At 37.9% G+C, this 21,826-nt stretch overlaps 4 protein-coding genes across 5 annotated transcripts; 2 read left to right on the top strand and 2 right to left on the bottom strand.

Annotated features, from left to right (window-relative positions):
• Window positions 1-119: 119 nt before the first annotated feature.
• Window positions 120-3,863, bottom strand: LOC118437954. 2 transcript variants are annotated; one of them, XM_035857551.1, is made up of 7 exons: window positions 3,706-3,863; window positions 3,303-3,356; window positions 2,996-3,169; window positions 1,902-2,934; window positions 907-1,057; window positions 722-826; window positions 120-651 (listed from the first exon to the last, which is right to left on the bottom strand). In XM_035857551.1, the coding sequence occupies exons 5-7, from the start codon at window positions 1,049-1,051 to the stop codon at window positions 254-256; spliced, it is 648 nt and encodes a 215-aa protein (XP_035713444.1). In that variant the 5' UTR covers window positions 1,052-1,057; window positions 1,902-2,934; window positions 2,996-3,169; window positions 3,303-3,356; window positions 3,706-3,863; the 3' UTR covers window positions 120-253. The 2 variants fall into 2 exon arrangements, with proteins under 2 accessions (XP_035713444.1, XP_035713445.1); XM_035857552.1 differs by having other exon boundaries at window positions 907-1,054.
• Window positions 3,864-8,104: 4,241 nt separating this feature from the next.
• Window positions 8,105-9,228, top strand: LOC118438137 (methyl farnesoate epoxidase-like). The gene is made up of 2 exons (XM_035857938.1): window positions 8,105-8,226; window positions 8,701-9,228. The coding sequence occupies exons 1-2, from the start codon at window positions 8,109-8,111 to the stop codon at window positions 9,159-9,161; spliced, it is 579 nt and encodes a 192-aa protein (XP_035713831.1). The 5' UTR covers window positions 8,105-8,108; the 3' UTR covers window positions 9,162-9,228.
• Window positions 9,229-12,424: 3,196 nt separating this feature from the next.
• LOC118438124 (cytochrome P450 2U1-like) lies at window positions 12,425-13,069 on the top strand. The gene is made up of 2 exons (XM_035857907.1): window positions 12,425-12,554; window positions 12,790-13,069. Exons 1-2 carry the CDS (start codon window positions 12,425-12,427, stop codon window positions 12,969-12,971), a joined length of 312 nt encoding a protein of 103 aa, XP_035713800.1. The 3' UTR covers window positions 12,972-13,069.
• A 4,558-nt stretch (window positions 13,070-17,627) lies between these two features.
• LOC118438024 lies at window positions 17,628-20,131 on the bottom strand. Its single transcript, XM_035857703.1, has 6 exons — window positions 20,002-20,131; window positions 19,742-19,842; window positions 18,836-19,609; window positions 18,266-18,770; window positions 18,069-18,196; window positions 17,628-17,987 (listed from the first exon to the last, which is right to left on the bottom strand). The coding sequence occupies exons 2-6, from the start codon at window positions 19,829-19,831 to the stop codon at window positions 17,913-17,915; spliced, it is 1,572 nt and encodes a 523-aa protein (XP_035713596.1). The 5' UTR covers window positions 19,832-19,842; window positions 20,002-20,131; the 3' UTR covers window positions 17,628-17,912.
• Between the last annotated feature and the right edge of the window lie 1,695 nt (window positions 20,132-21,826).

The raw sequence follows: 21,826 nt of genomic DNA, 5'->3' as shown, positions 1-21,826 counted from the left end.
CTGACTTTATTTCATGAATTATTACTTAAAAATTTACATAAAATGTATACTTTAAAATAACAACTGTTATAATTGTAAATCTTTTATACGATTAAATTAAAGTTGGTATATATAAAGATAACTGTAATGTTGGGCTTATGAAGTCGATAGTTAATAGTACAAAAGTTGTGATCTTAAGATGAATTATTTTAATGGAAATAATTAAACTATAAGAGTGAATTTAAATGCAAAATTATTAAATATAATTGACAAATTAGTGCGTCCCTTTCACTGATCCATGATCTTCTGCTGACTCTTCTATTTTCCTTGCTGTCTCCGTTTCTGCGACTTTCTTCCATTCATCCGCTTTTCCATCTACTACTTTTTCCTCTCCTGTTCCTTCTCCTGTTTTTTCATTTTCGCCTACCTTCTCATCTGTGTCCATTAGGGCGGGATTATTTTCTGAAACAGCAGCAGCAGCAGCCAGCAAAACTTCCTCTTCTCTGGCAGCTTTCTCAGCCTTCCACAGAAGAAAGTCTGGATCTTGCAACTCCATCCGAGCTTTCTTGACTTCGGCCTCCAATCGGTTCTGCTCAATTTTCTCTAAGCGCCGTTTTCTGTTTATTCCAGCAGTGTTGGAGGTACCACACGATTGGCAAAAGCTCATAAAGCCTAAATTTAAAAACAACTTATAAACACGTACCTAGAAAAATTAATTGTTCAATAAAACTTGCTGACTTACTGTGGATGAAAGAATCACAAATTCGGCATCTCCCCCATTTGCTGTTCGCATCAAAGCCATCACGCAACATCATCGGCGCCTTGCATGTTTTGTACGGGCATTTGTCTAAAATTAGAAATTCAATGCAAAATTGTTTAACTATGAAATAGAAATTTGGTTAATGATACAAGCAGGTTGGAATTTACCTAGACGCTCCTTGGCCTGCCTGTAGATGACCAATCCACATTCAACACAGTGTCGATCATGAGGGCCCTTCAATTCCCTTGGGGCTTTGGGGTCGAAAATTCCTACGGCACCAGGTGCGAACGTTCCCAGGGATTCAAAAGACATTTTCTGCTAAATAAATTACAGCAATATTTTATTTGGTTTATTCATAACTAATAAACAGGTTAATACTATAACTAATAAAGTGCGGCAAAGCACGATACATAAGTAGCGCAATAATGCTTAGAATGCATCACAATATAAAGCAAATAATTAACCGATTCAAATTTTAATAATGCCTAAAAACGAATTAATTAAAAACAAATTAATTATCTCTAATTGACCACATGCGCTATACTGCAACATGTAGACCACACCACAAAACATGTTTTGGCCAAATTTCATGCAAATCGCCTTAAAAATGGCGAAAAATACCTGGATTTCATTCATAGATTAATTTGCGCTATAAATCTCAATTTGCCCCCATCACACTGTGACCATACCCCCTGCCGCCGAGGGGGTGTGGCACAACTCAGATACACGTAATTTAACTGGATTTCATTCATAGATTAATTTGCGCTCTAAATCTCATTTTGCCCCGATCACACTGCGACCACACCCCCTGCCGCCGGTGGGGTGTGGTCCAAAAGTTTACGGGATCCTCCCCTGGGGTCATATGTATGATGCCGCAAACCGATTTCGATTATCTTAATGCGTACTCGAGTTTTAGTGTTGACAGACGGACAGACAGACTAACTAACCGATCGCATAAAGTAGCTTGCGCTACTTAATAAATAGGTCACTATTATGGACTAACTGTTTGTTCAAAAAATTGAGACAAAAGTCCTTAAATTTTTCTAAATGAAATTTTATTTAGTGCTGTGCTAACAAACTCTGCCAGATAACCTCACAGTTTTTTGTCCGTATTTGTTCCTAATGAACGTAATTATGAAATATTGTATTAGTAAGGAATTACCTGTTCCAATGAAGTAAAACTCGGAGCTGATCACTAGAATTGCGTCGTACACTAGGATGCAATATAATCCCTGAGTTATAAAATTTAAGGAGATCCAACTTCGTCTGAGTTTAGTCGTCGACTGTACGGAGTTGGCAAAAGCTTACAGGCTTATATACACGTGTTGATCTATAAACGTTTCTTGAATGAAATTGGCATACGTAAACGTTTGCCTATGGCTGGCATACGTAAACGTTTGCCTATGGCTGGCATACGTAAACAGGATTGGACAAGTCTGGAAATGTTCGACCTGACTATAGTACAGGTTTGAATTTAGCGGCCGGGTTCACATTGCCCCATTTTCACAAAGTGCTCAATTTAGTGCCACCTATCGATATTTGAAGAATTTATGTTGTGCAATTGTCGTCCAACATCAGTAAAATTATAAAAGTAAAATTATAAATCGAATATTCACTACTTTTCATTTGATGGAGCTATGGTAAATGTCAGATTTAAACAAATCGGACTGCTTAAATTTTTTGGAGTACGCCCACCACCACCACCGTGTGAATATGCAGATAGTGCCGTATGCACTGGCCCATATTCCATTCTTTATTTCGCACAAACCACATTTATTCCCTTCAGTTTACGGCCCTTATTTTGTCTCATAAAAAATCTCACCAGTACCCTGCCGAAGGGTCGCACGCGGCCCAGTTTTAAATTTGAACCCGATTTCCTTAGATCTGACATTTACAATAGAATGTAAAAATGAGAATTGTGAGTAAATCCGAAGGCATAGTAGAAGGGACAGACGAAATCCCTAAGGCAATATTAAATTTTAGAGTTATATAGGCTGTTAAAACATCGACTCCATACATGGTTGCAAAATAAGCTCTGCATTGGGAGCCCGCTGGGCGGGCTTTGAGACTAGTAAGAAATAAAATCGAAATAAACAGTTAATCTATATTTTAGTCTATTTGAAACTAACCGCTGGAACCACTTGGCTGAGGTTGTGAAGAATCTGAGCCCCCAACGTCAACTTCCATCACGTTTTCTGTAAAATGGACGCTTTTAGAAATAAAATTGAAAATAAGAAATTCAAGAGAAATTCATACCTTCCAAAAGCTTCTGTAGTTTATCTCGTATTTTTTCCTTTTTATTGATACGCTTTCGAAGTACTTTCTTCTTCTGGTCAATTTGCTCTGTCATTCTAATTTTCTTCTGGTCGAGCTGCGCCACCTCATTTTCCATTTCTGATAACTCGAAGCGAAGAAGCTTGATAGCCTCGTCTAAAATTAGAAAATGAAATTCATGCTTGAAATAACTTAGTTTTGTATAAATAATTTTCCTCGTTTTTTTTAAATAAGCGGTTGCACTACTCACTACTCTATACGGATTAGTATATTGTTAAATATTACTTACGGCACACATTCGCTACGGAACCGGACTCATCCCCAGAATCGATGGAACTCACGTCTGACAATGCGATGGTGTGAAGTGTAACCCTCCGATTTGGCTGAAATTTCGAAATTATGTGGTCCATGTCAATACAACCAAAGTTTCTTCGGTGAGTTTGTGCGATGGTCAAAATTTGTCAAAATATTTGAGGTCAAAGTTGAAAAACGGGTAATTTTTACCAGGCAGAGGAAGCAAACTCAACTTCCATTCTTTTCCCGTGCTAAAAATTGTACATTTTTCAACTTTAACCTCAAATATTTTGCCAAATTCTGACCATCGCACAAACTGGCTGAAGAAAAATTGGTTGTATTGACTTGGACCACCTAATTTCAAAATTTCGACCAATTCGGAGGGTTACACTTCACACCATCGCATTGTGAGTCACCGTTATCCATGTGGATTTTTTGCACAACGAAAAATAAACCGATACCGAGATTCAATCGCGAAAAACACCAGGAAATGTAAGATTGTTTAATACAAAATTAACGAGGAAAACTGATTTCTTTTTACTTCCCCTAAGGACCAATGAACAACTACTAACTGGAATTTCAAGTGATTTTCTCAGGTAATAATGCAAAGTTCAAGTTAAGAGGCAGTGATATTAATAGAACGCACATATTTTATTGTTTGGCCCATAATCTAACCTTTTTAATCTAACAAGTAATATTTAGACATGTGTGAACACATAATCCTCCTCCTGTGTTACCCAAAAGTACCTTTAAGGTAGAATGAGAAATAGGAACAGATTGTGACAATAAGTATGCAAAATAGCTTAGGATGGTTGGACTAAATAATTTAATCATAAAAAGGTTCAGTGGGTCACTGTTTAATTTCTATATTAAGTAGAAGATTATTTTTGTCACAGACATGCCTTGTTTGGAATTCCTAATTTTGTAAGTTATGTATGTGCATTAACTTTACACTCGAAACATAATATTTTAAACCAACCTTTCATTTTAAGTACCTTTGTGTAGGCTTATCAATACTTCCAAGACCTACGTATGCAATTTATACCTCTCAATGTACATATATATTTAAATATTAACCACATGCACAAACAGCGAAGCATTATCAGCATTCTACATACATAACTTTGCTAATTTAATACGTATCATTTAAGCCCGATCACACACCATTCTCGACTTATTCATAATTGAAATGGATCTGACAAGCACGACCATCATTATGATCCATCTTTTTATGGATGTGTGGGAAATACACGGATAAGACGTACATACGTGCATAAATGTTACACTACACATTACAAAATTTCAAATAATTCCATAATGGTCACCCTGCGTCGTGAGTTCGCATATTGAAAACTTGACAAAAATTCAAAATTTATGTTGGATAGTAAAAATTATGTACGACTGCAAAAATTGTAATCTCGTTGTAGGGCTCTGGGTCCTGCTCGATTTTTACGACTAATCCCCATATACGTAGCACCTGGCTTTGAATGGTTCACAAAATTATTTCGATCTTCGATTGAGTCTGGAAATATATGTATGAAATTTACAACGGTTTAATGAGCTACTGATCCTATATCCCAGTTTAATTGTCAAGGTCACAGAAGGAATCCCAACCTAACAAATACCTATATACATATCGCCACATATGTAAGAAACGCGGTAGGAAATGAGTCACGGATTACGATACAGATCAGTAGCCACGGAAGAGTGGGGACAGAGGGAAAATGTCCCCATCATCCCCCCATGTTATATACATAAACCCGTCCTTCCCTTATCCTGCAATGTCAATGTCCCCAAGCTTCGGCCTGCGTCCACTGGGGACGCAGGCAGTTGCAGCTACGCATATTTTATTCAAAGAAAGGTGTAATTACAATTAAATTTCATTCGTTTGCTGCCCTTTGTCAATACGGATTGTTACAACACATAGATGTACAGATGTGTAAATACATCCATACATATTACAAGTACAGATTGTAAATCTATGTTAAAGTCCAAGTGGTGTCATCGCATCATTCGCGTCTCATCTTTCTGTATCCTTTTTGCAAATAAATTAATTACAGTTCCGAAAATTTTACAAATTTCTTTAAATGGGTGGGTTTGGATTCAATTGTTTAATATGGACGTGAAAATGTACACACAAAAATGCTGATCGGTGGCTTCGTCATCTTCCTATTATTTTTGTGTTCGTGCTGTTAAAACTTATACTTTACATTATACTTTGTTCACAAGGCAAGACAAGGAATCAAGAACTTAATTTTCTTTGATTATACACTCTAAATAAAGCTTTAAAATTTGCGATGACACAAAACTAGTAACTATTTAGTTGTGTAAAATTTACTCGACGAAGGTAAAATTTACTCAAGGTTGAACGGATATTTTACAACGTTGGTTAAATTTTTACTTTCGTATAGTAAATTTTACCCAACCAGTTGTTTCATCGCAAATTTTACACAACCTTGAGTAAATTTTAGTCAAATTTATTTAGAGTGTACATTTGGTTTTATGCATAAATAATTTTAATTAGCTGTAACTCTTACGTTTGAAATATCTAGAGCATTCTCCTTATCTATTATCCACTACAGATGTCAACCAATAATTACGTGCATAAATCTCGTCAAAATAAACAATACCCTAGCCCCACACCCATGAAATCCTGTGTACAGACAGTGGTTATGAAAAGAAATATGTACATAAAAGAATGCAAGCATACATATAAAAATTCATGCATATACCTTAATAGTTAAAAGTTTCTTGAAAACATGGATTATATGTAACTATGTATGTAGGCAGCACAAAAATCCTTTAAGCCTTTCGTGACTTCTTTCTACAAACAATATTTAATGATTTAGACTTGCATGCTGTCCAATTATCATAATGTCACTACATTTATTTTACAACTTATGTAATTGAATCAATTTGTTGAATAAAAAGATGACTGCCAAATTGAGACATCTCCGTTTCTCCTGGAAAAATCTTATGAAACATGCAACCGTTTTGGTCATTGCGCACTCTAAATAATTTAGAGACAAATCCTTACCCGCGGGGGTACTATAGTGCTCCATTTTTTGGCAAAGATTTGTCACCAATAGAAAATAAGTCAAAAACTCGGGTACCAAACAGACGTGATATTTCCCATTGGGGACATGGCGGGTCACAAATCGTTACCAAACCAAATATAGAGCATAATAGTGCCACGACGATTGTCTCCAAATTACTTAGAGTGTAGGCATTTCTTTTATTGTACTGCTAAAAAATTCTTTGACCTCGACCAAGGTTTGTCTGTTGAGATACATATGTACTTATTACATACATAAATAATAACTCGGCATTAACCTCTTAACGACGAAGTACACACATTTGTGTAGTATTTATTTTTCCGTTGACGACGAAATACACAAATGTGTATACTGCAAAAATTTCCTTGACACCAAAGTTTTTTTAAAAAAAGAAAATTTCTTTGGTATTTTGTGGAAAACTCGATGGTGAAAAGTGGATTTTTTTCGACATTTTTCTCCCAAAATTTTGGAATTTTCCCTATACCGACCAATGTTAAAAAGTGGATTTTTCGTATTTTTCGTCAAAAACTCGAATATTGGAAACTGGCAGGGTATTCCGACATGGGTTTTAATGGGTTGGGTTTTATTGGGTTTTAATGGGTTTTAATGGGTTGTAAATGAATAAAACCCACTGGGTTTTACCATGTTAACTGGGTTTTATTTGGGTTTTAATGGGTTTTATTGGGTTTTAATTGAGTTTTACCTTAAAACCACATTCTAAAAGTTAAATACATCTCCTATACGTTAGAAGACGTTATCTCAATTCATTCTAAAGTAGTTTATTTCATTACTATTCTAATGTATGAAAATTCGGAACAAATCAACAATTGACTCCATCCTTTAGCATCACAGATTTCAAGTGTTATAAAACAAAAATAATTTCTGAATAGATACAAATTCCGAATTATTTTTGTTAAGTTATTACTTAAAACTAATAAAACCCAATAAAACCCATTTAAACCCAATAAAACCCAATAAAACCCATTAAAACCCAAATAAAACCCAATTAACATGGTAAAACCCATTAAAACCCATGGGTTTTATAATTTTTGATTAAAACCCTGGGTTTTTTCGAACCCTGGAAACTGGTAGAAAATTTTAATTGGTTGCTATCAGGTATAATTATGAAATCAAAATCGTACCGAAGGGAAATTTTACTGTATTAAAAAATTAGTAGTCCTAAAGAGGTTAACCTCTTTACCTAGGTGGTGATGTGATGATTTCTGAATGCAACACGAGACAATAAAGATTTTTTTTATACTTTTACCAATCACTTTATCCAAGAGTTAAACCATCAAATGCAATATGTTGTAAAGTTGAAGTCTGAAAATAATTCCGTGTAGCATGTAACATTTACAAACACACGGAACTAATAATGTGTAATTGTCAGTGATTATCTTGGTACATATGTATTACACAAGTTTCAGTCATGCAAGATCATGAAAAAGGAATTACCGCATTTTCAAGGCGAATAGGTTCCTTAGAATACCTTTCTTCTCGGTGTCTGAAATTTTTCATACTTTATTTGAGCTGAGCTGAGATACACAGCACATTTTACAATGATTTCTCTGTGGTTCGGATTTTTAGCAGTGGCACTTGCTTTTATTTTGATGCAATTATCAAGAAAGGATAAGCTTGATCTGCCAGGTATGATATTTACTTCGAATATTATTTCATTGTTATTTTGTGGAAAAGGAACTAATAAATATTTTGAATATGGGTGCCTAGGTCCCGTTGCATTTCCAATGTTAGGTAACATTGTGCAAATGATGTCCGCATTTCGAACATACACTTATCCCTTCACTCACTTTGCCGAGAAATATGGGGAGATTTATCGTCTCAAGCTTCCCTTTGATGAAATGGGTAAGATACATCATCAGCAATGAAGGTCTTCTAGGCCATTGCCACATATTTTATTTTGTGTAAGTTAATACTGAGCGTAATCACGTCAATTTTCGCAAATCTCACAAATTGAGGTTAGCAATTTAACTTCCAAAGTTTTGAGATATTTGCAAGATTTCGCAAAAATTGTGCTTAGAAACCATGGATTTTATTACAAATTTACCCAGCAATTGGATTGCCCAAAATTATTTTTCAAACTCATCCTCGCCATCATCAGCAAGCGAAATTACAGAATTCCATGCGAACAGTCAAAATATTTAGGTGTTTTTAGTAGATTTGCGAAGTAATATTTTACGAATCCCCTCACGCCATTATTTTTAATCTTCGCAAGTTTGCTAAATGAATTTCCATGCGAAATAAGATGTTGACGTGAGTACGCCCATTATTTACACTTGTCAGCATATTAACTAAAAGCATGCACGTATTCATTTCTAGTTGTTTTAGCATCCTATGAAGCAGTTAACACTGTTCTTAGCAAAGAAGAGTCATTCGGTCGTGACGTGAGTGGGATCATGATTGACCGAAATTTCGGCCAAAATTTAGGCATGCTTTTTGGCAATGGAGAAATGTGGGATAAAAGTAGGAAATGGACGGTACGAAATTTACGCGATTTCGGCTTTGGAAAATCGCATCTTCTCGAAGCCTCTGTGAATAATGAGATTGAAAATTTCTTGGAGAATTTGGAGAAAGGAGAAAAGGATCCTTGCAAAATAATTTTACCCGTAAGTCACACTTTTCTCGTCCCCGTGAGCCGCGTCATGTACAAAATGATGGCTGGATATGATACAAAAATCGAAAATGAGACGCTGGTGGAAATGAACCGACAAGATGGAGAAAGCCAGTGGAATTACGGGAACGGTGGGAGCAGCATTAGCAATTTATATTCCTCAAATTAGATTTATTTTCCCAGAATGGACAGGTAGAAATGTGCAATTAAGCTGCAGAGAAGCTATGCAGAAGGAGTCAAGAGTGAGTTTTTAACTATCATTGATGATCTATTTATTATGATAAATCATTAATATTTGCATAATTTTGGGTCCCAGTTAAATTAGAAAGGTTTCTCTGATTTTGTAGAAATTGCTGGAAGTAGCTAAAGATAAAATGTCCAAAAATGGGGTACAAGCTGACTCATTAACGGAAAAATTTGTCTTGCAAATGAAAGAAGAATCTAAGTCAAACATCAATTCTGGAATTTTTACTGGTGACTACAATACAATTATATAACATGAGTTACTACGGATTTTACAAGTGTGACATGCCTAAATTTCTAGACTTGAACCATGACATTCTGTTCGCCGATCTTTTCCAAGCATCGAGCAACACTACTGCTTCATATTTAGAGTCCCTCTTTCTACTCATGATTCTTTACCCAAACGTACAAGAAAAGTTGTTCGGCGAGCTGCAGGATACCATTCCGGATGGACATGAAATCACATACCAGGATAAAAATAGGTGATCATCACTAACAATGGAGGTCTCCCAACGTATTCTCGAAGATTTAGGCTCAACTAGTGCCAATCGATCACAAATTATGTATACAATTATACAAATTAGTATAAAATTTGCAAAAGGCGATAGCTGCCAATCCCTAGGTTTGGCTGGAGATATTTGCATCAAAAGTGGGGAAAATGAGAATCGAATTTGGAAGGTGCCAAATTTACCAGCCTTAGGGTTCGTTTTCTTTTATTGCAAAAATTTCTTTTATTTGAATGCAAATATCTCTGTCAAACCTGCGCATTGGGAGACAGCGTCATTTACAAATTTCATACGAATTAAATGTATTTGTAATCGATTGTGGTTTACATCTCACAATGGGCCAGGTGCCTAAAAATGTGGCCATTAAGGCGGTATTTTGAATTGACTATTCACATATTTCAATGTGTAGTACAGACCCAACCTGTCCTCCATGCAAAATATAAAACCAAACGTTACACCCACACAGGCGTACCAGTGGGGCAAACTTTTTGTAACACATTACGAAGATAGGGCGGATACATTTTCTAAAACTTCGTAAAACTTCGCGCCTGACGGACTCAAAACGTATGTCATTATAGAGACCATGGTGTGCTGAGTATACCCTGCTGCGCCCGTCTGCGACCATCAAGCTTTGTTCCAACCACACCCACTTTTAGTCATTAAACTTAAAAACAATCAAATTTAAGTTGAATTACTTTTACTCAAGTATGCCTTACGTATACTCAGTTAGACTTTCTCAGCAAACTGAGGTGGTAGCTGGAAAGTATTTTGGCTGTAAAAACCACACCCCCTATTGTAGAGGAATCAAAATTAAAGACATTTCTTGCTGAGAGCCTTATTGCCCGACCTCGTAATGCTTAGTAACATTGTTGACTAAATTTTGCATTACTTCACCAATTGATGACCGATTTTCAAAATGGCGACGGTTTTGGAAACCTCAGGTCAATTGGCGAAATATATATTTCCAGATTTTTGATATTCGACCGCACCCCCTCGAAATTAAGGTCACAAGTTCAAAAACTAAATAAAATATACTTAGTGCATACAGTGGAATTTGAAACCACAAAAATCGAGTAGAATGTCGAAAAAATACCTCGACCCCCTGGACGATCCTGTACGCAAAGTTCAAGGGGTCGAATGCCCCACCCACTGTGGGTGTGGTCCTCGGCGACTTTTAGATTTCAACGAAACCATGTCATGTGATCTATCATTTTTCTCAGAACGATGAGCACGTTACGACTAAATACTTAAAATTTACGAGCCACACCCCCAGTGGGCGTGGTCCTCGATGACTTTTCGATTTCAATGAAACCATGTCATGTGATATATCATTTTTTTAGGACTATGAGGACATTATTATTTAATACTTAAAATTTACGAAACACACCCCCAGCACAACGAGGGGATCTCGATAAAATTAGTAGATCTTTAAAACCACGCACCCAGTGGGTGTGGCATTCAGCGACTTAAAGTTGTTTTCTCTGATTTTAAATTTCTCCCACACCGAAATAGCACCACCTGTATTTTTGCGTTTCCATGAAGGCTCGTGTTTTCGGTGCTTTTTAGTGCTTAAATTTAAATTTGTCAAGAACTTTTGTCTTATAATTTTAATGCTATATCAAAAACGAAAGAACTAAAACATTTTTTCTCAAAAATTACTAAACATAAAATTATAAAAATGCATTTCTATAAATTTAAAAGTTGCATGCTATTTCGGAATTTTGAAAAATGTAACAAGAAATTGTGAAAAATTATAATTTTTGAAAATGGTAGTTTCTTAATTTACGTAACGAAATTCTAATTATTTTGTCGAAATCCCCGTCGTTAAGTTAACAGAAACGATGTATTACATGACATGACATGGTTTAGTTAAAATAGAAAAGTCGCTGAACGTTGGTTTTAGGTATTCCGTCGAAACTCCCTTGTCGAGCTGAGAAAAACGATATACTATATAGCATGGTTTTATTAAAATCGAACATTTTCTGGGAACCACACCCACTGGGGGTGCGGTTTCCCAATTTTAAGCATTCCGTCGAAACCTCCTTGTCGAGATGAGAAAAATGATATATTACATGACATGGTTTCGTTAAAATCGACGATTTGCTTGGAGCCACACCCACTGGGGGTGTGGTGTCAAAATTTCGATGATTCTATCGAAACCCCCTTGTCGACCTGAGAAAAATGATATATCACATGACATGGTCTCGCTAAAATCGGAAAGTCGTCGAGGGCCACACCCACTGGGGGTGTGCCATGTGACTATTAAAAATTTCCGCATATAATATATGCCTTGGGTTATTGTTGCACACCAAAATCTAAGTTTTGTTTCCTCAGATACGGCTCCTATATATTTTTGGCCAAAATTTATTAAATCTGGCCCACTGTGCATCTGTGAGCAGACGTTGAGAGACCTCCATTAATAGTATAATTTTATCGCATTGAGCTAATTTTTCTTCGTCTATGCATTTAGAATGGTTTATGCACAAGCAGTGATCCTCGAAGCACATCGCGTGGCGAAAATGGCGAAAATTACACAACATCTTCTCCCACGAAGGGCTATAAATGATTTTCACTACAAAAATTATAGAATAAAAAAGGTAAAATTAATATTGAGGAACTTAAAATGCAAAATTGCCTAGCTACACATGTTGCTAAATATGTACGTACGTAGAACTCCATTATTATGGCTGATATGAATTCTCTCTTCAGCAATCCTCGTATTTTTCAAGATCCTTTGAGTTTTAATCCAGAGAGATTTATTGATCCAAATGGATCGTTGGTCAACGATAAGCTTGTGATTCCATTCAGCGTAGGTATGTATCGTGCCCTTGAATGATTCAATCAGTGGCCACGGAAGTAGGGGGGACGTCTGGGCACATTAACATTATTGGATAAGGGAGGGAGTGGTTTATATAATATGGGGGCATCGAATTACCATGGTGACATTGTGTCCCTCTGTCCCCACGCTTCCGTGGCCACTGCATTCAAAGGCTAAGAGTTAATCGAAACAATTTTCGGAATAAATCTTTATATGTTTGCATATTGTAGGAAAGCGAGGCTGTCCTGGAGAATTATTCGCAGATGTGACAGCTTTCTTAATGGCGATGAATTTGATTAAAAAATACAAACTGAGCACCGTCCCTGGAGAACCGAAGCCTAAACTGGCCATGCACATTGGGCTGACTTCTTGTCCTCATGAATTCTCAATGCTTATGACAAAACGACAATGAATTTTGAAAACTATAGTTTTGCATAAAATTGAGCAATGACTGAATGGAATTATGGATTTAAGTACATATTTGATGAACTAATAAATGAGATATCGGCGTTACGGATGGAATAAAATAAAAGTACACGTTTTCTCGCAGCGTGTTGAATTTAATAAAATGTGATAAAATTGCCACGTTTGTAGTTTTGTTTTGCTGAATCATCCAGTTTGTAGCTAAAAATAGTACATAAATATGGTGGCTGGCATTTTTGTAGCTATTTATTTGAGAAATATTTAGCTAGGCATCAGAGTTGTTGAGTCGGATGCCCATTTTTTCGGGTTATTCGGGTTATATTGATTTTAGTTTATTTGCAATAATTCCGTAAAAAATTCGCATGTACATAGATACTCGTTTGAACAATCCATGAAAATTTTTCTTCCAGTTTACCTCCAGAATGTTTATTTAGGTAGCTTAGTGTTAAAACGTAATTTGAATTATGCAGTTGAGATGGATATCGTATGTTGGCTTCTTTTCAACAATTTATTGTTTCAATATTTGACAATTGAGACAATTGAGTAATTATTGTCTTCCTCACTTACATAAAACATGAATTTATGTATTTACGTGTTCCCATATTAAAATTTGGATATTATTCTGCAATTAGGTAATATTTTAATTTCGATGGCTATGATAACTTAATAAATAGCAATTTATATGCAAACATGCATGCATCCTGGAAATATGTGAAAAGAATATTCTGCCAAAATTATGCATAATGCCGGAAATTAGCTCCGATATTCCAATTATAATATTTTATTACTTATATATAAACCCTCATTATTGCATATGTATTAATGTAAATTGTAAGACGGCGCAATAACTAATCTTACGAAATGTATTAAAACACAACGGTAACCCCTAAGTTGTCATGGAAACAAGATAACAAACATACATAAATCGGAATAAATCCATTCGTATCTAACGCCCTGGGGAACTAACAATTTATCCATCTTAACAAAATTAGTTTAGCAACATCAAACATGTTTACCCTATATTTAAATTATTTCCCATCCATCATATTTTTTCTGTTAGATTCAACCCTTTGTCACAAGTTACAGGATGTTTACAGATTTTGTGGAAAGACAATTACATGGATTTCTTGTAAACGCATGATCCAATTTGTGCCAAATTTGGCACACACGATCTCGAAGGTCACGACCACATCTGCCCAAAGTTTCAAATTTCTACCTTCAAAGATGGCGCCCAAAAGTTAGCCCAAAGTGGACGAACCGTAAAAGCGGTTTCCGAAGCTAATTTGGCCGCGAAAAGTGCCCAAACGATAATCCAAAAATCTGGAACCCATCTTATCGTGTCCCCCACATATAATTGTATTAATTTTGTAATAAAACGACGGTAATTAGTTTCATCCGACCAACGTATACCACGAAATGCATACCCCTCAAAACGATGAATTCTGCCACCCTCAAGAACATTGATCGCCACGATGGCAATCAGAATCCTAAAACCAAAAGACAGGTCACATTGCAATCCCAGATGTCTCCTGGACACGTTATTCGTATTTTATGTCACAATTTCAAAAAGCCGTGCAGAGGAGGGCGAAAGTCCGCGCACTTAAATTTGCCCATATGGTTAACAAAAAAACTAACAGTCGGAGGCTGTTTGAAGGTCATGTTGGGAATAAAAATTCCGAATTTGTCGTCACATTGACCGGGGCACTCGGCTACCTTCGAAACTATAACAGGACAAAAATAATTTGCTGCAAAACGGACCGAAAGCAGATTTTAAACCACGAGTCTGAAAAGAAGGAAAAGTTGTCTGACTGATTTCTGGTGGTAGATGCAACGATGGACCGTGGAGTGCTAACGTTGGTACCTGTTGCGTCTAATGCAAAAATAAACTCGAAGCACTTTATGGACAATGTTTTACATAAGTTGTTCGAGGTCAAAATTGCAAAGAAGCATTTTGAAGAGCCTGACAAAGTTTGCATCCATCACGACGCTACATTTTCGTATACGGCCGAAATTATCCAACCGGACGGCCAAGATTTAAAGGAAAAGCCCGGAATGACCTCGACATCTTTTCAGGGGTACATCTTAAGTAACCTGACACCAGGCCGATGAATTTTTTGGGGCTTGGATGCCTAGAACTAAGCCTTTTCAATGGCAGAGATAAAAAATGTCTGCTGTTTGGAAATCCATTTCACCAATTCCACTACTTTGAGGTCACTTTTTGAGCTCATTTTTGAAGATACAAATTTGAAATTTGGTACATATGTGACCGTGACCTTGAGGATTACGTGTTCGAAATTTGGCGCCAAAGTGGTAGATAGGTTCGCAGTTTACCCATGAAATTATCTTTCCACAAAATCTGTAAACACCCTATGTAGAGTCTGATGTGGAAAAATACTCCTTAAGCCTTAAGTTACCCAAGCATTGCGTAATTCACACAGTCTCCTCGACAGCCGGAAATTTGAATAATTTCTTAAATATTGACACCATGGCAAACCCACGACTAATCGAACTAATCTCAGACTTTAATCGACAAAATGATTACGCCTGGAGGGTAAAATCTTCTTGCAGGATGGCTGTGCTAAATTTCCAATTTCCCCAAAAAATGCCGTCCAAGGAGAAGGATGCCATATTCGACGGCATGATTAAAACTCTTCTAACCAACAGAAATAATCCTGACGCGTTGCTCATCCATGGAAATGATATTAAGTTCCTGGTATATTTCCACTTTCATGAGTACGCCTTATCCTGTGGAATCGGTGTCATTCTGCGGGATTCAGAAGTTGAAAAAGCTACTCAGATTTCCATGGTTTATTTGACCTATAAAAACAAAAGATTTAAGAACTCATTAATCCCACTAGATAACTCGACCTCTGAAAATTTCTTGGAAACCGCTTCCACAAAATGGACCGATCTCTACAAAAACTTAAATCTCGTTCCTATTTATGCACCCGGACTTCAGAAAAAGTACTTTGCCCCCGGTTCATTAGAATCAAACTGTTACAAGGTACCCACTTGTGTACATGTCACACTTTCACGCCACTTTAATTACACTCCCGCTCGGAAATATTTCTTTACTGCATCCACTGTCATGCAACGCCTCCAAATTGAAAGACTTCGGAGACGCTTCGAACGCGCTTTTTCCATGACGTCACATAACTCAAGGCTGGTTTTAGTCCCATCGGAAAAGGATGGTGAACCTTACACGTTTCAAATTTATACGAAATCCGTCACATTTTCTTATACCGCGTTAGTCAAACCGTACTCGGTCAGAGTTTGGGTACTGATTTGTGGAACGTTCCTAGTAACTTGTGTGGCGCTCGATTTGATTCGATATTCCAGAATAATCCGGTTTGACACGATCTTCTGGGCGTTTTCCATCCTGATTGAACAATTCTCGGAAATCAAGACGCCACAGAAATGGCGAAAATTCAATATGTTAAGCCTTCTTCGGGTAATCTCCGTTTTCTACTTTTTTGCCATCCTTTACGTCAACAATTTGTACAAGGGAGATCTTTACTCGCTAATTATGTATCGAGAACAGCCGTCCGATATTCCCACGACGTTTGGCGACTTGTATTTGAGCTCAGTGAAGAAAGTCAGTTTTGAGGCGATTCACGAAGGCGAGAAAACATATTCATTCTTTAAGCGGATAATCGCGAAAGAAATTTATCTAACTGCATCAGATACGGCTAAATTGGCCCCGAGTTACAAAAGATTCCCGAAAGCGTTTAAAGAAACGTTGTTCAAAAGACCGCTAAATATTTTCTGGTTTGCCGCCAACCTATCGAAAGGAATATCGGTGGAGATGGAGGATGGCGAAGTGTTAGAGCAGCCCGAAGTGTTTGCATACATTGGGGGGCAAGATGATACAGTACCTAGACTAACCGCGAGTTTTGCATTGTTTAAAAAATACAGGGTTTATAGGAAGCAGGGTGTCGGAATTTTTAAAATGTTTATGCCATGGACGGTTGATGGGAACTTTTTTAGCGGGATTTTTAAAAAGGGATTTTTCCGCCTGGTGGAGGCTGGGTTTGAGAATAGGTGGATAAAGTTGGGGTTAAGAGATAAATTGTGGAGGGACATTAAAAGAGAGATGGCCCTGTCGGACGTGAAGGTGGAAAATCTCCACAGTAAATTATTTTCAAGTGAGGATACGGATTTTAATAGTGAAGCGGAAGTGATTAATTTGCCGAAATTGTATATGGCTTTGGTACTTTGTGCGGGTGCGTCGGTCGTCGCGGGGGTAGTTTTTGGGTTGGAGAGGTCAAATTATGGGGAGAAGTGTAGAGGCAGGATCGTTATGGCGGGGATGATCCACTACTTTTTGAAGGGGATAGAAAATAGGGGATATTAATTTAATTAGGGAGATGCTGACAAATATCAAAATCATGCGTTTTCTGAATCCAAATGGCTTTGAGTATAGCGTAAATGTTTTTCGAAACATTATATCTAATCGATTTCACATTTGTTAGCGTTTTATGTACGCATATTTCATAAGCCATGCCTTATTTATTTTTTACATATTTTAAATCAGAAAATCTTACGAGACTAAATTTAAAAAAATACATGAAATCTAATCTAATCGAATTTAAAGATGAAATTATCTATATAAGTATTTGAAGATTACCCTCGAATGTTAATCAAATCAGGATGTAAGTAATTTGTAATTGAAGTAAAATTTGGAGTTCTTGTTTGCAACAATTTTGACCTAGCAATTTTGAAACTGTGCAAGCTATTTTACACACGGATAATTAAACTTAACATTTTAACAATGCAAAAATATTTAGCATTGCAATGTAAAACAAAGAAGTAGTACAGTAGTAACGAATACATGTATGTTTATATCTACATTTTATATATGTTTATATCTGTAAATTTATAATTCAAATAATCATACCGCCTAACGGGTAAATATCGCTTAAAAAATTATTTAGTCAGTGGCACTAATTTGCAAATTATGCTCTCCAATAAACGTCTGAAAATTATCCTTAGTCTCCTCGTCCATCTGTGTAAATTAAGAAAATAAAAATTCACACATTGCTCTCACATTTTTCCAACCCCAACGTACAAAAATGTATCTATATACCTGAAATCCGGTAAAAGTCAAGCTTTTAATCGTCCTGCAAGACAGGATGGCTTCTCGCATCTCGTCCAACAATCTAAATCTTGCATGCCACAGATTACCAGTAAATTCAATCGACGTCTTCGTCAAGCCTATCAAGTTTAATTGATATCATTAAATATTCATTTTACCATAATTATGTAAATATGTGCAATGATAACCTCTCCACCCTGCCATCCCTTGCAATACGGCAATCACCATCAGCGACCCAAACTCATGATCGTAAGGGCCATGCGTTCCGTACACTGAATAAGATCCAATTTCAAACTCGACCTGTCCACACGCCAACTCCCAATTGCCGAAGGACTGCATCGTTTCCTTCAAAGCGAGAAAATACTGATCGTAAGGAATGATGAATTCCACCGTCAGCTTCAATTTCAATTCCTTCACGGCCGGGAAAAGATTGACCACTTTTCGGCCAGCTTCAACATCCAGGCCAAATTCTGGATAATGGGTGCAATCAATATCGAGCGACGTTGTCCCAGTGTGACGCAAATGGTGGCTGTCAAGCATTGCAAAAATGATGCACATGTTGTCAATATCCAGGCTCGACAAGGAGAAAAGCTTCAATTTTGGTAGATTGGTCACGTTCAGCGAGTTCTTAATGATGCCAGCATCGTAGTCGTCAAGTCTGAGGTGCTTGAGATTCGGGAAGTACAAATTCCGCTGAAAATAAAATACACTAATTAAACTTGAGTAAAAAAAATAATAAAAAATTGCAACGATTTTACCTCTATGATCGCGTACGGGACATCGTCCCAACCAATATAATCCAAGGTCAAACTTTCCAAAGTAGTTCGACAACTTTCTAACATTTCTGTCATTTCGGAGATTTCAAACTGATCACTACCCCAATCGAAATGTTTCATCGTCAACTTTTTGAAGTTTTTGCATGCCGTCAAGTCCAAGTAGAAATTTGTGTTGAGGTGGAATTCTTCCAGGTTGGGGGCTGAGTTGACCAGGTTTTGGCAAATGGTTGACATCACTGCCCTTGACGAGGGCTTTCTACAGACGGGTGAGACTTCCAAGAAGAACACTTTCAGGCTTGGGAGGAGTCGAAATTCTGCCATTTCGGGCCGTGGTGGTTGCTTTTCATCAAGATCGTCTCCATCGGCAAGGATCGAGATGCGAGTCAAGTTCGGGAAATAATAAGTGCTCCAAATTTCCTGTGCTGGTTCAAACGCCCGGACACCGAAGAACTCGAGTGTTTCCAACTTTTCGGAAATCTTGGGCAAAATTATGGCAAAGTTGGAGGGCAGCTTGGTCAAACTTGGGGAACATGTACAAATGTGGTAGCAAAAACAGGTCATGTTGAATCGTAATTGAATGTTATTGGCCAATTTGTGATGGAATGAGGTCAACCCTGTGTCCTCTGGCCATGTCGAAAAGGTGAGGTGAGCCTTCTTGCCGAGAAATGTGGCGCCCACGTCGGCCCAAACGGTGCAGACGAGGCGAACACGCTTTAAAGTGGGGACGTCCATGGAGCGGAAGACTTTGTCTAGGATCTGAAACAATAATTTGGACAAATTATGTTCAAAGCTGACTTGTTTTGGGCAGTATTAAATATTGCAATTTTTTAAGTTCAATGAACTGGTTGAAATTGCTAAGTGTAGATAAATTATGAATTGATTGAATACCAGAGGATTTAGCAGAGCCTCCATCGTCACTTCAGTGACAAGGTCAAGATTCTCCAATTTTGTCGCCGCTTGGTCAACCCGGGCCTGCATATTGGTGTCACCTAAAAAATAAAATATGCTATTAATGACAAATTGTCAGCGTTGATTAAAATAGAAATAAATATCGAATATTTAGTATCACATTATTGGCAATAATTTATTGCTAATAATTCATGTATTTCATATACAGAACAATTATTCACCATAAATTCAATTCAGACCTTCTTAATTTTCTTCCGTATGTAAATCACGAGCAGATCTTGATCCGACTTCTCTTAGTCAAGCAGCAAAGTTAGTTTCAAAATTGGTAATTAACTTCAATTCATCAGAACCAAGAATTGTGCAGTGGTGTGTGTTACCAGTTGAACTTGGCGCTTGATTACACACGTGTCTCAAATTGTCCAAGCTAATGTCACCTAGCGGCAGGTGGGGCACTATGTTACATTTTTCGTTTCTAGAGGGCGTTTTTCGCTAAAGTGTCAAAACGTGTCCAAAACGTTGACGAACACGATAACAACGAAACACACCCTTTAGATCTGCCGAGACTTGATCAAATGAACGGGCACACCCCCTAAACTTGACATTTGACCTGTGACCTGGGCACACCCACTAGATTTGACATTTGACCTGTGACCTTGGCACACCCACTAGATTTGACATTTGACCTGTGACCTTGGCACACACCCCTGGACTTGACATTTGACCTGCGACCTGCGTACAACCCATAAAGTTGACACTTTACAGAGTTGACACTTGACCTGTGACCTGGGCACACCCATTACACTTGACCTGTGACGTCGGCACACCCGCTACACTTGACCTGTGACCTGGGCACACCCGCTACACTTGACCTGTGACCTCGGCACACCCGCTACACTTGACCTGTGACCTGGGCACACCCACTAGATTTGACATTTCACCTGTGACCTGGGCACACCCACTAGATTTGACATTTCACCTGTGACCTGGGCACATCCACTATACTTGACCTGTGACCTCTGTGCCCCACGGTAAAGTTGACACTTGACCTGTGCCTTACTAATTTTAATTACCTACCAGCGCCATCTATCGGATGTTGGCTGTTTTTCAGCGCTAGAGGGCGGGCTTTTGGTTTAAGTGCCTAAACGTACTTAAAACGTTAGAACAATGCCATACTTCAGAGTCGTGACCTAACGTTTTTCGTGGTCACCCCTTTTAGAGTCGTGACCTAACGTTTTTCGTGGTCACCCCCTTTAGAGTCGTGACCTAACGTTTTTCGAGGTCATCCCCCTTTAGAGTCGAGACTGAACGTTTTTCGTGGCCACCCCCTTTAGAGTCGTGACCTAATGTTTTTCGTGGTCAACCCATAGAGTCGTGACCGGACGTTTTTCGTGGTTACCCCGTTTAGAGTCGTAACTAAACGAATTTCGTGGTCACACCGATAGAGTCGTGACTGAACGTTTTTCGTGGCCACCCCCTTTAGAGTCGTGACTGAACGTTTTTCGTGGCCACCCTCTTTAGAGTCGTAACTGAACGTTTTTCGTGGCCACCCCCTTTAGAGTCGTGACTGAACATTTTTCGTGGCCACCCCCTTTAGAGTCGTGACTGAACGTTTTTCGTGGCCACCCCCTTTAGAGTCGTGAAGAACGTTTTTCGTGGCCACCCCCTTTAGAGTCGTGACTGAACGTTTTTCGTGGCCACCCCCTTTAGAGTTGTGACTGAACGTTTTTCGTGGCCACCCCCATTTAGAGTCGTGACTGAACGTTTTTCGTGGCCACCCCCTTTAGAGTCGTGACTAAACGTTTTTCGTGGTCACACTCAATTACAGTCGTGACAACGTTTTTCGTGGACACACCCAATTAGAGTCGTGACAACGTTTTTCCGTGGTCACACCCTTTAGAGTCGTGACTAAACGTTTTTCGTGGTCACACGCAATTACAGTCGTGACAACGTTTTTCGTGGTCACGCCCATGGGGTCGTGAGTGAACGTTTTTCGTAATAAAATAATAAAATCGTTTTGCTTAGAGCCCGCACTGCGGGCTTAAGAGACTAGTACTAAAAATAAAT

The sequence above is a fragment of the Folsomia candida genome, unplaced genomic scaffold (genome assembly GCF_002217175.1).
Source record: "Folsomia candida strain VU population unplaced genomic scaffold, ASM221717v1 Fcan01_Sc018, whole genome shotgun sequence".
In the NCBI taxonomy this organism is placed as follows: domain Eukaryota; kingdom Metazoa; phylum Arthropoda; class Collembola; order Entomobryomorpha; family Isotomidae; genus Folsomia; species Folsomia candida.
Note: the sequence above shows the minus strand (reverse complement) of the source record. Positions and strands in the feature narration are given on the sequence as shown.

Bases quoted from the DNA above. Each gene is read 5' to 3' on its own strand.
- LOC118438124 (XM_035857907.1), top strand. From the start codon at position 12,425: ATGGCTGATATGAATTCTCTCTTCAGCAATCCTCGTATTTTTCAAGAT. The intron at 12,555-12,789 runs GTATGTATCGTG...TGCATATTGTAG, and splicing joins TGTGATTCCATTCAGCGTAG to GAAAGCGAGGCTGTCCTGGA.
- LOC118437954 (XM_035857551.1), bottom strand. From the start codon at position 1,051: ATGTCTTTTGAATCCCTGGGAACGTTCGCACCTGGTGCCGTAGGAATT. The intron at 827-906 runs GTAAATTCCAAC...TTCTAATTTTAG, and splicing joins GCAGGCCAAGGAGCGTCTAG to ACAAATGCCCGTACAAAACA. The intron at 652-721 runs GTAAGTCAGCAA...TTTTAAATTTAG, and splicing joins TTGTGATTCTTTCATCCACA to GCTTTATGAGCTTTTGCCAA.
- LOC118438024 (XM_035857703.1), bottom strand. From the start codon at position 19,831: ATGCAGGCCCGGGTTGACCAAGCGGCGACAAAATTGGAGAATCTTGAC. The intron at 19,610-19,741 runs GTATTCAATCAA...TTATTGTTTCAG, and splicing joins AGGCTCTGCTAAATCCTCTG to ATCCTAGACAAAGTCTTCCG. The intron at 18,771-18,835 runs GTAAAATCGTTG...TTTTATTTTCAG, and splicing joins TCCCGTACGCGATCATAGAG to CGGAATTTGTACTTCCCGAA.
- LOC118438137 (XM_035857938.1), top strand. From the start codon at position 8,109: ATGTTAGGTAACATTGTGCAAATGATGTCCGCATTTCGAACATACACT. The intron at 8,227-8,700 runs GTAAGATACATC...ATTCATTTCTAG, and splicing joins GCTTCCCTTTGATGAAATGG to TTGTTTTAGCATCCTATGAA.